At 34.7% G+C, this 15,887-nt stretch overlaps 1 protein-coding gene across 1 annotated transcript; it reads left to right on the plus strand.

Annotated features, from left to right (window-relative positions):
- The first annotated feature begins 10,909 nt into the window (after positions 1-10,909).
- LOC105444880 lies at positions 10,910-15,676 on the plus strand. Its single transcript, XM_011679681.2, has 2 exons — positions 10,910-11,225; positions 13,953-15,676. Exons 1-2 carry the CDS (start codon positions 11,223-11,225, stop codon positions 14,364-14,366), a joined length of 417 nt encoding a protein of 138 aa, XP_011677983.2. The 5' UTR covers positions 10,910-11,222; the 3' UTR covers positions 14,367-15,676.
- Positions 15,677-15,887: the final 211 nt, after the last annotated feature.

The raw sequence follows: 15,887 nt of genomic DNA on the forward strand, positions 1-15,887 counted from the left end.
TCTCCCATAGTAAAAGTGTTGTGTGGATAGGAGATTTAATTTTAAATCATTAAGATGACATAACATGATTTCTTTCTTGAATATTTTTTGGTAAAAGGTACTTTATGTTTACAACCACTGGGACTGGGACAGCCTATATTGCCACAGTTATTAGGTTCCTTTTTCAGTCCCTGGCATTCCAATGGTTGTATTATCTTTTATCTATACTTGCTCAATGGTTAGTTTTCTGATTTCTTATGTATTGTATTGCCAAATAAACTAATAATAATAATAATAATAATAATAATAGCCTAATAGTCCACTCCAAATTTTATTAAACATAAACAGAAATTCTTTTTGCCCAATTGATCGTGAGCCCGGCAGCCACTGAGCAGCGCCAGATCGACGTTGCTCTATTCCTTATTGTTGAACGCCAAAACAAGGTAGCAGCAACTCCTGTCTTTTAACGTCTTTTCGTATGACACGGCCGGGGTTCGAACCTACGACCTGCCAGTCGTGAGGCAGATGCTCTACTGACTGAGCCAACACTCCGGTAATGATAATGATAATGATAATAATGATAATGATAATGATAATAATAAGGATAACAAAGAGTCCTTTGAGTTCCTGGAGTTTGGCAAATATGAATTTACTCAAGATATAATAACAAGCTGGTGGGTATTATTTGAGAGACCGCTAAAAGGTAATTTCCGCTTCCCAAGACAGGTCGGTGTTTGGACAAAATTCAGACAGAGCCAGAAATGATATGAATCATTTGCAAGGGTTATGCTCTGTTTCCAAACAACATCAAAGGAGCTATTATACTCTTGTCTCTAACAAAATCAAAGAGTTTAAATTTCCGCTGAAACTATCCGCCCTTGAATAAGTGCTGATTTGGATCAAGGGATGTGACGAAATACAGTGCTCTATAGGGAGGATGAAATCGGGTCTGCCCACGGTTCTTATTGGAACTTTTCAAAGATTGTTACAAGCTGACAATACATTCCCTCCCTTTCTGTCTTTGTTTGGTGCAATTGGCGGTGAGTATTGGTGATTCTATGCAAAGTATTGGTATTGGTATTGCTACTGCTGCTTTCTTTGAATTATATTTATACCAGAATGAAATTTTTTATCTCTGTGAATTGTTTTTTGAAAGGGATACCTCACAAGAACTGAGATTGTAATACAAACTGAAACAATTCTACATTGCTGGAAATACAAAGCACTGTCCTAAAAGATTTGTCAATCCAAACAGAAAATGGATATATATATAGCCACAATATTATGGTAGGTTTTGTTCATGAATAAAAGTAAAAAGGCTTTTAGTTTGTACGGTACTAGAGGAAATCATGCTGCTTTGAAAATATTTCATTCATTATTCTGTAAATTATACTTGTAAAATATGCTCTTTAGCTCATGTAACAAGCAAACCTTTATATCACATTCAAGGCCATTCAATATTATATAAAATATCCAATAATCACATTTTGTGCACAATGAATGGTACAAATTAGTGAGAAAAACTGGTAGTAATTACCCCAGGTTTAATGCCACCGCATCGGCGGGGCTTCTTTTACCCAGACCAGACATGCCCTACTTCAACCCTACATAAGCACAGATGGTAAGGAGACATGGCGAGAAGAGTTTGGTTCGTTACCATGGCAACCATAGAGCATTGATATGAGTGGGTGCATAAAGAACTCCAGGAGAACAATACAGTCACATACTGAGAACGTAGAAGCTGAACTTTGTCCATTGACGTTGACGAGTGAAGGTTGTGGCCTGATAATATGCCATGAAGCAAAAAAAAAGGACTTCAACATAGCAACAAAAAAAGAGGTGTTGATACGATGTGTATTGATTAGTAGAGTAGCCTGGATTAGCCTAACTTCCTGCCTGTCTCCAATACAACAATAGCAACGCATAAGAGCGATAACTTGCGACATTTGAAATTAAGGACATGCCACGCAGGTTATATGTAGGTCATAGAAAATGTTCTATTACATATTCACTGTATTCTGCTGTAAAATCTTGGAGTAAAAATGCTATCAGTAATAAAAGCAAAGTTATAAATAAATTTAACCCCTATATTAGGATATGTGAATGAGAATTCAGTGATCAACTGTATATTCCCTGCATAATACAACTGCTATTTTAGAATTTCTGCCATCTAGACTGGAAGTCTGTATTGCAGACATATGCTGGGCAGTTTCCATGTGCACATTAGACATGATGGAAGTTTGAATTTCACATGCAGCAATCCTCTTGAAATTTAGTTCAAGACTAAAACCACTTTAAAATTGACCTGTGGGGTTGTTAATACTATAATACACAACATTCTAAATAACTTGTTCAAATACTACTTTTGTAAACAGATATTTTGTTAATACATACGGTACTAATTAAAACAAAATAGCAACTTTTGATTAGTCTTTGATTAATCAAGGCAGGCATATGGTGAGCAGAAGTTAAATCCCAGCACTAGAACCTAGCTGACTTCAGACGGGCATCACTATAAACAAGTCCCCCCTCCCCCACCCCCCCCCTTTTTTGGAGGGGGGGGGGGTGAGGTGGAGGAGATGACTTTATATCTTGTAACCATATAGAAATAAATAGTTCTTTTGTGATATTCCCTTTAAGATATATACAAAGGGTTGGTCAAACAAAGGCAAAGTTGACAAAATGAGCGTCACTTGGAACACACCTTGAATACCTATATAAGGCTCCATAACCAAAGGTTTCTGAGTGCCCAGGTTGCTTTACAATTTGAACTTCTTAAAAAGGCTTTACACTTTTTGATTATTTCTTTGAAAAACTGATTCAAAGTGAGTTAAAGTATGGATCTGAAGAAATAACTATGAGACAATACTACATCAGCCACAAATTCCCTCATACCAGGTCAACGTAACCTACACAAATACACCTACACAATATCACCATAGCAACACGAGCCCTTTCATCATTTACTGTTTGCTTGTTGGTATTCTGTGGTCACGTTGAAAACTGGATTAATAAAAATGACCAGGATCATATAAGGTATGTATGTATGGTGATCAGGATAAAGTGAAACAGGAACGGATGAGAGAACAAAAATTTAGTCAAGCCTGGTCAAGGTTAGAAAGTTTTGTGACGATGGTATCCTGCAAATCATGCATACGCTTGGTAACCTCGGGATTCTCAGGAAGCAATACAGGACAGGAACGAGGTCAGGTGATACGTATTCATCTCATCTAATACACATGGCATTAGCTCATGATACCACCAATGACGAGTTCATAGATCTAAAATGTTTAGGTCCGTTACTGGTTCAACGTAGATAATTGCGATTACTTCCTTGATCAGTGCATGTGGAGCGTAGTATTAAAGGAAATAACACTACGTATTAGTAAACATAGTAACAGCACGTAATAACATGCCAAAGCGTGATCTATTGATGATTATAGTGTAGAAAGTTGTGATGGTGTTACGTTTTAGTACCGGTAATTCAAGATATTACCCAAGGAAAATTATCAATAAAAAATCCATTAAATCTTGCAGTTAATACATAACAAAACGTTGAACACTCAACCATGGAGGAGTTTGAAGAAAACAAACAGTGAAGATACTCCTCATAAATAAAAATGTAATTAAAAATATCCGTTTCTTGTCTGAATGTACTCAACACTTCTCAAAAAGAGAACAAGAAGCAAAAATCTTCCTTGGATAGAGATAGAGAAAGAGAAAGGGGGAGAGACAGAGAATTAACTGTAGAAAAAGTGAATGAGGCTTTTAATTGCTTATAAGATTAATTTTTGAAATCTATACCATGTGCCTAACCATTTTCCGAAAGTTTTTAACATACCAAAGCGAATTAGAGACAACAGCTTTTAGCCAGTTGCAAATTCAAAAGCATGTGGATGGCCAATTTGAACTTCGAGGTAGTACACAGGAATCTCATCGATGGGATTCAATAAAGTCATAGACCAAAATGGAAAATGGAATAAAAGGACCAGCTAGTTCTTAAAGAGTGTTTCAACGACAAATTTGAGATTTCTACAAAATATCGGACATCCAAGAATCAGTACGGTACTTCTTCAAAGATATTTCACTTCTATTCCTCAAACACAAGTTTCCTACCTCCGAAAACTTCATAACTGTCTTATTTTTAATCAATTTTTGCTCAAACTTTCAATGACCTGATACAGAATACTTCATCAGTTGGGGATAATGATAACATGTAGTTTTTAAGCCTCTACCAACCTTAAATCTTGCAATAACAAATTTAAGGTTGGTATAGAAGTTTAAAAAGTACATGTTTTTTCAATGACCTGTTTATCTCATTTTTTCTGCTTCTTTCAAAACCAACTTAATATCAGGGTGGACTTCACCTTTAAGCAACTGAATTGTTTGAAAAAAATTAGTCATTATCCATGAAGTACACTAAGAAAACAGAGAGAGACAAAAGGGAAGCAAACATCTCTTTTAAAGCACTAAATGTCAATCACTGAGCACTCATAAAACAAAGAAATAGAAAAGAATTCACTTTCTTCTTTTGAAACAATAAAAAACATAAAATAGAAAATAATTCACTTCCTTCTTTTGAATCAATAAAAAACATGATATAAAAAAATAAATCAATTTTTCTTTTGAAACAATAAACAAGTCACTTTGCACTCAGGAAGATAAAAATACAATAGAAGCAATATTCTCTTGGCATACCTAATTAAAATAATGCATGTCTAAAACATTTGACCATGGATGCTTTTTGAAACAGATCGATTTGGGCGAACCGGAAATGCAATCCCGTTTATTTTTTATTAAGAAAACATCAAATAACATCTCTCAAGAACTTATTGACATCCCAAGTCCTTGTGACATAATATTAAAACTGCAGAAGAGATAAGCTTCAGGTGAGGTGATCAAACTTCTTCTGTTATGATTTTTTCCAAAAAACAACTTAGATATAAATATGAACATCTTGAGATCAATCTCTGAATGATGTGAATCACTTTTAGCATACACTTTTTGAAAACTTTTTTTCTTCATATAATCTTGAAATGTGCTCTTGTTATTCAGCATTGATTAGTTTAGCCTCCAGTAAAAATTGTTCCCTGTCAGTAATCAACACAATGGTACTCATACTCTGTAGGGTAATACATTATATATCTAACCCCATTATCATCCTATTCATATTTCCTTATTGCAGCCCTTTGGTTGAGATTGAAGAGCCAGAGAAAATGTTGTTGAGACTAAAAGAAGTCAAAAGACTCTTAAATAAAGCAAGAAGTATGGATCGTGAAAAGGGACATCACCATGGCAACAAATTTTACTGGTGGTCAAGCCAATCATTAACATGGGATCGCGTCTGTTGAGTGGTCATTTCAACCATTACTAGCCATCTGGTCATTTTCTTGATGGTCATTTCAAGTAGTCATGTTATAAAGCCAACCCTAATAGCCTAAAACTAATCTAAAAATAGTGCCAACAATAAACAAAGAAAACTATTTTCAACACTGAATTTTTCATCTATTTTTGTTCCAAATCATAAGCCTAAAAATATAATTTTTGTCTCTTTTCATTTTTTTCCACACAAAAATAGAAGAAAAATATTTCAGTTTTCTAGGAAATACCATAGAAATATGAAGAAAATAGCCCACAATATATTTTTCGCATGAGAAACACAACCGATGGCTGCATAATTTACGTAAATTAGCAAATAATAGGTAGATACATTGATTTATTGAGGTAAATCAGGGCGTTTACATACTGGTAGCCAAAAAGGGGCAATTGGAATCAAAACATGTTTGATATATGGCGTAATATTGTTGACCTCATATCAGAAGATGCTTGTGCCAGATATTGTGATATCATCCATGATTTTGGAACACGATCACAAAAATTAACCTAGGGGGAAATTTCACTAGCCTTGTTTGTCACCTATTGAGATATGCAATTATCAGAAGATATATTGTGTAATCCGAACTTGATTTCGATAAGTAATACAGTGGGATATATATATACTGCCCTAGAATAGATTTCCTGAGAGTCTTTATGATCATGTTTGAGATGAATTTTACTGACTGTTTACATCTCAAATTAACTCCAAAATCAGGATGTACCACTTGCCAAGCTAAGCCTAGATTTCCCTACTACAATCTCACAAAGATTCATACAATTAAAACCATGGACATACAGCTGGGCATTGGTTTACATTAATATTTTTTCCCCGTAACATGAGACTAATTTTAATCGTTTCATTCTTTTAATTAAATGTAATGTCAATTGTTATTGTATAATTGTGTTAAGTGGGGGCATGCTACAAGAGTCCTATCTCGTACCCAGGGGCAATGTGTCTGACACGGCCGGTTGTAGCAACTACTCCAAAGATCAAGATACATTAATCTTGATCTAAGGAGACACGAACGAACGATTGGTTTACACTCACCAGTCATGTTTCAAATGTGACTGCCTCCTCTTGGTAGGGTCAATGGACTCTAATGTGCATAACTAAATGTTTCCTCCTCTGCTGTTATTGACCATGACACATGAGCGTCTTTGCTAAATTAAGACGGGTATGACTAATATGAACCCCTCCCCACTGAAGTGAAACCTACATACCACATTCCTGTTTTTCAAAATGTTTTCAAAGAACAATCACAGACATAATAAGAAAACTAAAACAAAAGATTACCATCGATCAGAGTAAAATGTTGCCAGAAAAAGTCATTCAAGTACATATGGATTACTTAACATTTCCTTTTCCCCCCATCTACCGGTATTTATGATCAAGATCGAAAGTGATAGCCATAACTCATTCAGATTGTATAAAACCGTTGGTTATTTTTTTCTAGTGAAAAGACCCAGGGAAGTTAAGCTCATTCCTTTTCATTTTGAGGTGATTCACTCTAATCACAAAATTATTCATGATGAACCAAGACATAATGAAAATAGTAATTAATTTATGAAATATTACAAAAATAGCATTACTTTACTGAGAACCATGACAATTCTCATTAGAAATCATTGAGGTTTGTCAAAATTGATGAGAATGATGTAGGCCTATGTCAGCTGTCATCACTGAAATTCTTCAATTGCATGACAGCAAAGGCTTGTCTGAAAAGTATGCTAGCAGATGACCATTGTAAAATTAGTAGCCATTCTATTCACTTTTGTACATTCAATCCAGTCTGTCTACTTTTCAGGGAAGCTGACAACCTAACTGACAATCAATTGTGGCCTCTTTTTGATAAAAATAATCTCTATTTTTGGAGGTATCCCAAATACTCATCCATTCAACAATAGACACCCCTTGAAAATTAATCACCAAACAGTTTAATCTATGCAGGACAAGGATTATAACCCTGAACTTCATTATGACCAACGCTTGTTCCAAAAAAAAAATTGAACCCCACAAAAATTAATCCCCAAACTACATGCTCGATCAGCAAAATGAAAATCGTAACCCTGAACTTGCCAATATAGGCTCTGTATTGGAGTCAGGGAGAACTAACCGCTGGTATTAACATGTTTCAGACATCTGTCCAGATCATTGAAAGTCTGTGGTATGAGCAATGGTCGGCATGGCAACGGCCACATAGTCATTGATAATTGGATGAAAGAGGTTAGGGTCAATGGAAAATTGGTCATCTCCTGTACAACTCTCAATGGGTGGAAGACAAAAATTGGTTTGAACTTTCTACTGCTGTACGTAACCCTGTCCTTCCATTCCAAAGAAGATTTGAAGAGAAGGTCGAGTGATGGGAAAGGTGAAAAATAATTTGTGAGCTTTTTTCATTCTTTTTATGTTTTGGTGGAAGTTTATTATAGAAAAGTTGTCCCTGAAAATGATGGTTCTTCATATACTCTCATATTCAAAATATGACAAGAAATAGCTGAAGTGTTTGGACCCAACTTCATGCCACCTGTTCGTGTGGTCCCATACACATCTTTCTGTTTACTGTGAATGTGAATTTCAGCACAACTGGATTGATTCCTCATCATTTTGATAATTCTGAAACCTCAAAGTTAACACCACAATACTTTGTATTACATAATCTATGTTTTCCAATCACTTCTAGACAGTTTGTTTCACAATGAAAACTGCAAAGATTTGAAGCAGATACACTAACAAAAGTGCAAATAACGCATGATATCAATATGATTCAAATCAAATATATAACAGACATAGGCAACAGAATAGATATATTTCAATTATATCATTATCATAATAAATACAGTAATACACCCTTCATTCAATCATCATCAAAATAATGAATGCATCCCAACATTAAGGATCTCTCCAAATCTCTATACTACATACTGAGTATAAAATGATGAAACAAATCTGAAAAATTATACAAACGTAATAAGACTTCTGAGTTTGATTGTAGTTCGCCAGAGTTTGTCTGAATAAAGCGCCTTATAAATATTGTTTATTATTATTAATACTATGTCAATCAACCTTAACAATCCTGATGTTACTTAATGTGCTTGTAAATCAATTTGAAATCCCATTACCATGATTTTTGTAACAATAGTACTTTTCTTGGATTTCTGAAGAATTGAATAATGATCTCAGACAATGAGCAATATTAATTTCCGTCTAACCCACTCCAAGGATTTGCAATTGCTTTGAGAACAAACAAACTGGGCCAAGTGCTTCAAAACAGAGGGCACGTCAAAAGGGGAAGCCATACAGTGGACAGCCCCCCCCCCCAACATTAATTGAGGTCATGAAAAAGTATGATAACGAAACAAACAAAAAAACTGTAGTTTTCATTAGCATCAGATGGCAGACCAAAAGGCTTCGCACTTCAAAAGTGAATCGTGATCAATCAAAAACTTAATTACTGGAACCGCTTCTTTGTCGTGATACATTTTCCATGTTCAGAAATGAAATTATTGTGATACTTTTTGAAAATGTGAAATAATGGTAGGCTAGTTTTGAGGGATGTTATCTTTTTCATGGGCATGGTAAATCTTTTTAAGCTGTTTTTTTTTCTCATTCAAATAATACCATTCAAATAAAACCATTCAATACCAATAAAGTATTTTTCAGAAACATTTGATTTGAATGCCTTGGGAAGTAATGGTGTACCAATGACTCACAAACTGGAGCATATAACAAGGTTGCATTACCGGTATATAATCCCCTTCCATACCAATTTCTTGATATACCACCATAAAAGAAAATGTTATCATGTTGGTATAGAAGGTATCAGCATCATGATAACCTCAGCTATGTCTGGGATGTACTTGTGAAATTCTATTCTTCAATAAAAATAGGTACTTTGGAGTGCAGCAAAATAAAAGAGGTCTGTTTGAAAGAAAAAAAGAAAAAGAAATACCAATATAAGGTCAGCTGGACTGGTATTTTCAGTACTTTTAACCACAGACATTATCTGGTGACAAAATATTTGCTATACACAAGGTTTTTCTCAAAAGTGTTAAATAAAATTTGTGCTACACATTCTATGTAGCTGAGTCAGGTCATGTTGGAAAGGAAATAGATTTATTCTAAAAAAAGAGTATGTGCAAACAAAATATATATCAAAGAAATTAAAATAATAATTAACGCTACCCATCCAAATGTGATATTAAACATTGACCAAACATTTTCAAGACAGAATTAAATACACAGGAATGTTTAAAATGTTGGGGAAATGTACTGAAGGTTTCAAACCAAATTAAAAGCATAACCTTACATTATGTAAAGGAGAAGTACACCTACCATGAATTACTTTAGATATCTCATACTAACTGCCCTAACTTACTTTAAAATGTTTAAGTTTTTCTTTTAAATTAAGATATTAAGCAAAGAGTAGTTGGATTTTTTTCAGCTAAATCATTGATTGAAAGCTTTTATCAGTAATGATAACACATTTCTTTCACATCAGAATGAAACTAACAATTCAAACTTTCATTTTCACATCTGTATATATATGCTTATAAACAAAGGGAAGAATTTCCAACAACAAAAAATCACAAGCTCTGTACAATTTCATGTTTTTGAATCAAAGTCTTATGACAAATCACATGCTCTTGAGATGGGGTTGTAATTACCATTTAAACATTTTTGCCATATATATACATTTAGGATTCATAAAAATACAAGTCCTTCCTGTATTTGTGCTATTTATAATCCACAGATAAATGAAAATGAAAGGTAGTTGTTCCACTCTTGGCAGAATTGTGATTATCATCTACACTTTTTACTGTTTTATTTATTACTATACTTAAGAAAAATATAAAGTCAAAGATGTACGCATTCTATCTCTTCATAGAGAAATGAAAATGAAAATAAATATAACTACCCGGTATGTCTTTTTTTTTTGTAACTGACAAATGTTCAGTCTCTATTATAAAATGATGGCAAAAATAGATTTGAATGTTGCAGCTGCTCTCCACCAATAATCATAACAGGATAATAACCATTTATTGAAACAATGAAGAGAGAACCGCAAAGGATTAAACCATTTTTCCCTTCATGAATATGATATTCATTAAAGTAGTTTTTGTAGAAGAGAGCCTCTTGTTGGCTTTCATGCAGACATGATACTCTTGCCAAAAAAGAAAGACATTTTCCTGACAATTTTTGCTTACAGTACTGCATATAGAGTATGTTCACTTGTGACAAGTCTTGTAAGCCAAGCTAGAGCACTCTATTTGCTATTAGTTGGTGTGCACAAACAGACGTCAGCCAGTCAGACGGAGCAGGCAAGCCTTGCAGAGCTTACCTCATGGCACTGCAGCCAATCACATTAGGCTAATCAGACCAGGCCCCGCCCACTTCCATTCACCGGCCAGCACTCATTGGAATTGTGCACTCCAGTGCGTACAGGAAGTTTTCACTCGTACAGGATTGCACAGGGAATACGAGAGAGACAGACAGAGAGTGAAAGGGAGAGAGAAAGAGAGAGAGAGAGGGGGGGGGGGGGTTGCAGAGTAGTAGGGAACATGGATATAAGTAGTGGAGTTTGCCATCAGATCACTACAGCTTGCTAATAACCAGTAAAGCAGCAGGACTAGACTAAACTATCGTTGCCTTGCCTCAGCCTGGATCAAACAGCAGTATATCTACGCATGACGTGTTATTTCTGATTCAAGCCTGGTTGCTTCAATATTCTATTTCTGTGTTCTTTGCCAGTTTTCAGTGATATCGCTTAATTCTACCGAACAAAAAAGAGCTCTTACACCTAAGACAGTAACAGCAGCACCTGCGTTTGCAGTTTTGGATAGCGTTAGGCCCACAAAATTCACATAAAATGGTAAGTTTTGATTCATCTTTTTCCTAAGTTATCTGAATACCATTATAGATGTACATGCATTGATCTGGCAATTGTTGAAGCCTAAATTTGTCTTACTTCATAAATGGTAGCATTCATTGTTTAGTGTTTATACCTATCAACATTTAAAATATTTTGTAAAATAATGCTAAACACCTTTTACAACATTTTCTCTATCAATGCATCAAAGGATTGCAATTGATCCAGGGGTACTGCTAGGGATACCGGTATGACACCTCCCTCCAACTACAATTTCATCTTTTTCAAAACTTTTTTATTTCTTTCTTTCTTTCTTCTGTGCATATTTTTAAAATTCTCTAAGCCTTGTTACAGACGTTTTTTGCTTGATGGAAATGTTCATCTAAATTGAATTGTGAATTTCGGCAGAAATTCCCTTCTATTTAAAATGTCTAGGTGTGCCCCTGAATTAACGAATCAGATCCATTAGCATTCACTTAGATTAAAGATCAAATAGTAGTGCTTCATTCAATCCATCATATGTATGACAATTTTGAAACTGGTCATTAGCACTACTGTATTGACAGTCGCACATTACAGTTGCTAGGCATTAGGGACCAGCAAGTATTTAAAACGGAGCTAGTTAATTAATGTCCTTGAATTAGAAAGGGTAATGAGGAAAATATAATCGCTGTGAAATTTGTTCTGCATGATCATTGCTAACATTGCAGAACCTTTTCCAAATAATCTGTTTTCTAATGAAGCTTGTCAACACATTTTCATATTTTATATTGCAAAGAGTGGATGGCAGAATGTTGTTCTTGTATATTATGTATATTTTTCACATCACAAATGTTCCAATGTTAAAGGAATCGAAAATACCTTTCATGTTCAAAAGCTTGTCATCATCACAACTAAATGACATCTCTTGAAAGTATATAGAATGCTTTAAAACATACTCAGTGAATCTTGTGAAACTGCATCTAATTAAATAAAGAAAATTGGAAAAGTGTTAAATTAATCAAATCAAGATGAAACCCTGTTCATAAAATATCAGACTCAGTTCTAAAAACAGATAAAAATGAAGAGAGATGAGTAATATCGTCTCAAAGTCATAAGGAGGGGGAGGGGGAGGGGGTACTCTATACAAAATTAAAGTAAGTGTAATAAGTTGATGCCCTTGTGGCTATATATGGTGTATGGAAAGATAAAAGGTTATCTAGATGGCAGTGAAACAGACATGGAAGCACTTAAAGAAGATTTCAACCTCATGAAGATCTGTGCTGATAGTAAGAATGTTCATCGTTACACTCCTGTATTGAAACCATTTTCACAGATCTGCAAGAATCAAATTGAAAACAGTTTATTTTATTCTGGAAATATAAATCTTTAAAATTTTGAAGGAAAATAGCTTTGGTGAAATGTAAATCATGTTAATCTTACCCTTTTATACTAGTTCAAGAAGCATCTTAAAACTGCAGTAATCAATTTCTTACACCAAAGTGTTTTATCAATGGTATATTAAAGCTTCAAAGCATCTGATTATTGTAATAAAACATAGATTATGCATATTAATGATTTCTACAACATTGCAAGACATCTGTCTTACAGATCATGAAGAGTTTGTATGACAAATGATGCATAATAAAGCACCATTTTCCCATTTGATTATCTGGAGTGTGTTGAAGAAAAAAACAACTTTTAAAGGTATCATTCCAAGTGGAATTAATCAACATAAAATAACGGCCATTAATTGCAGTCATAGGAAAAAATGGGAGGTACTCTGTGCAGTCTGCCAGAGAGAAATTATTGAATATAAACGGAGAGGATGATAAGTGAAATTTCAAAATGGACGAGAGAATGATCATGACAGGGAAACTACTAAAGCAACATTTATCAATAGGAAGATAAAAAGCATGAAAAGTAAAAAGATGTTCCTGAAAATCTTGAAAAATTTGATAAGTTCGCAGCAATCTAAAGAAACTTTCTGATTGATTCATGGACTATATCAATTCAGGATGCCTGAAAATAAGCACACTATCTTACTGAAAGAGTCATTTTAACATGACAGGATGCTGTCAAAATAGAGATTTAAATGATAGTATACCCATGACATACATTCCCCTCTTTCTCTAAATCCTTCCCTTCTCCTTACCCCTGTTCTCCATTGAGCTTACACTTACAAGTAATCTACATGTGATCATGTCTATTTACATACCAATTCTCACATCAAGGAAGGCTCTAACTCAATAGTGTCCTGAGAAATTGTACATTAACCCTTCAGAAGTACTAATGGCTTCCAATTTGTCAAATTAACGATTCCCACAAACGGCTTTCATTTTTACACATAAAATTGACAGCAATAGAATATGGGAGCCTCTCATAGGAAGAAATATATCACTTCTTGTAAGACTTTTTGTTTAAACAGGCAGGTGTTATAATTAATCCTCTTCAGAAAACTTACGAACAGCAAGAAAGTATTTTTAAAATTCATACAGTTTTTATAAGGAAATTTTAAACAAAAAGAGAGAGCACTGAAGATTTAGAGTCCATTAAGAAGTTTGCACAACCAATTGATCTGACATCAGAGATCTTCTACACTGCCCATCTCTAGGCACTGAGGAAGCAAGACAAAATAAAGACTGTGATTGCACAGCAAACATCACTAGAGCAGTACCATAAATACAACAAGAAAATCAAATTCTCATTTCTCTTAATGTTTTTTCTCTCTCTCTGTTTCTGTTTCTGCAGGAGAAGCACATTATCTTTGCGTTAGTCATCCTGGTCTTGACCATCGTGGTGCCCAGTATGATCTTAGCGGCCCCGACCTTCCTAGAGAAGCTTATGGATGTCAACAACCCTGACCAAGATGACCAAGCCTTCGCGGCTGCAGTACAGAACCTGGACAAACGCGACGTAGGCCGAATTGACGATGACCAAGGTTTTGCGCTGTCCCAAGAGATCCGTGAGAGGAGGTCTTCAAGGATGGTCAACCGTTGCATGACGACCTGCTGGGTCTGCATTAAGGCCTTCCACAAAGACGCCATCCAGCTTGGGGAATGCTTCGCCGGTTGCTCAGGCAAACCCACCACCAAAATGCTCAACAACCCCCTTGAAGCACAGTCATGGTCAACATGCCAAAGGAACTTTCTCTCTGGGCACTGATGATTTAAAAAAGACTCTTTTCATGAAACAAACCTGGATGGCACTCTGATCTATGGCAGCTACATAAACTATTGCCATCCAATTATATACCTTTACTTTCCTAGTGACCCATAATATTTTCAAATAGTGTTGCTAAAATAAAGTGTGTGTGGTTATGTTTGCTAAACATTAATGCCTCAATCCATGCAAAAATCTATTGGACTTACAAGCCTACTTGTAAAATAGCAATGTCGTTCTATTTGCATGAAATAGCAGCATGTTTTCTAATTCTGCTTCCCTGTGGACAAAATAGGCATTCTTAGTAAGGGGCATTTATAAATGAAGTGTTGATGCACCAAATACCACATCACATCATCACTAACACAAGATAAAATGATTTCATTCATAATCCATCCCTTATATAAGGAGATGTTTCAAATAAAATTGTAAAATTTATTATTCATTATCAAATGTTTGTTGTGGGATTTTTAAACTGTATATACATTTATCCCTTGAAAAAGGCTATTACCTTGAAATGACATAAAATGAATAAATAAAGTACCATAATTATTGTCACAAAGATGTATTTTGGTTGTCTACCTACAAAAAAATAAATCACTATTTTGTTTAAAATGTAAATAGTGATCAGCTTTGATATTTATATGCTTAATATACCCGTTCCAAATATGATTCACTCTCCAAACCTTTCCATCTCGATAACAGAAAAATCTCAAGTGTGCAAAGCATCAACTTTTTAAAAATGATTTCTTAATTTTTTGTTTATAGAAGACCAGATGAGAAAGGCAGAGAGACAGGGTATACTTAAGAATAACAAGTACAGTCCAATTTTGTAAAGCCACAATTTAATTTGTCTGTCTGGTACAACCTTGCCTATGGAATTGCCCAAACGATTTACCCATATACTTTACATTTTTTCTGGTTTTAAATGCATTAGCTGTATAGAATTGAATGAAGATATATCTATTTATTATTGTATATAGTGTAAAAAGGTGAATTCTTAGTTGGTATTTTTATTTGTCCTTTGAAGTCATAACAGTGAATAATGAAAATTGCAAAGGAAACAAAAAGAATATTCATCTTCATAATTGACGAAGATGTCCTTCTGCCCAACACCCACACACCCATGTACCAAAAACTGCCAAGTCGGTAAAGCCTCCAATAATCAATCTCTCCTTTCAGTGATGTTATGTAGTACTAGTGGTAGAATTATGAATTTAAAAGCCACATGAATTGAAATGATATTCAGAGGATACCTTGCTAACTTTTGGATAAAAGCTGTATTCAAGATTTAAAAACAGAAACTGCACACATGCCTGCTTCCCTCTAGTGTTTATTCATGGTTAAAATGTTACTTGGAATGAGCCTCTGGCAAAGGATAAAAGAATGGTGAAAGAGATAGAAGAATATTAAAAAGGATAGAAGGATGGTGAAAAGGATAGAAGGATAGTGAAAAGAAAGGAGGCATGCACAATATGATGTGCAGATTTGTAGTGAGAGATGAGGAGAAGGGTGGGAGTAGAA

Source organism: Strongylocentrotus purpuratus, unplaced genomic scaffold (assembly GCF_000002235.5).
Source record: "Strongylocentrotus purpuratus isolate Spur 01 unplaced genomic scaffold, Spur_5.0 spur5_scaffold_5, whole genome shotgun sequence".
NCBI lineage: Eukaryota > Metazoa > Echinodermata > Echinoidea > Camarodonta > Strongylocentrotidae > Strongylocentrotus > Strongylocentrotus purpuratus.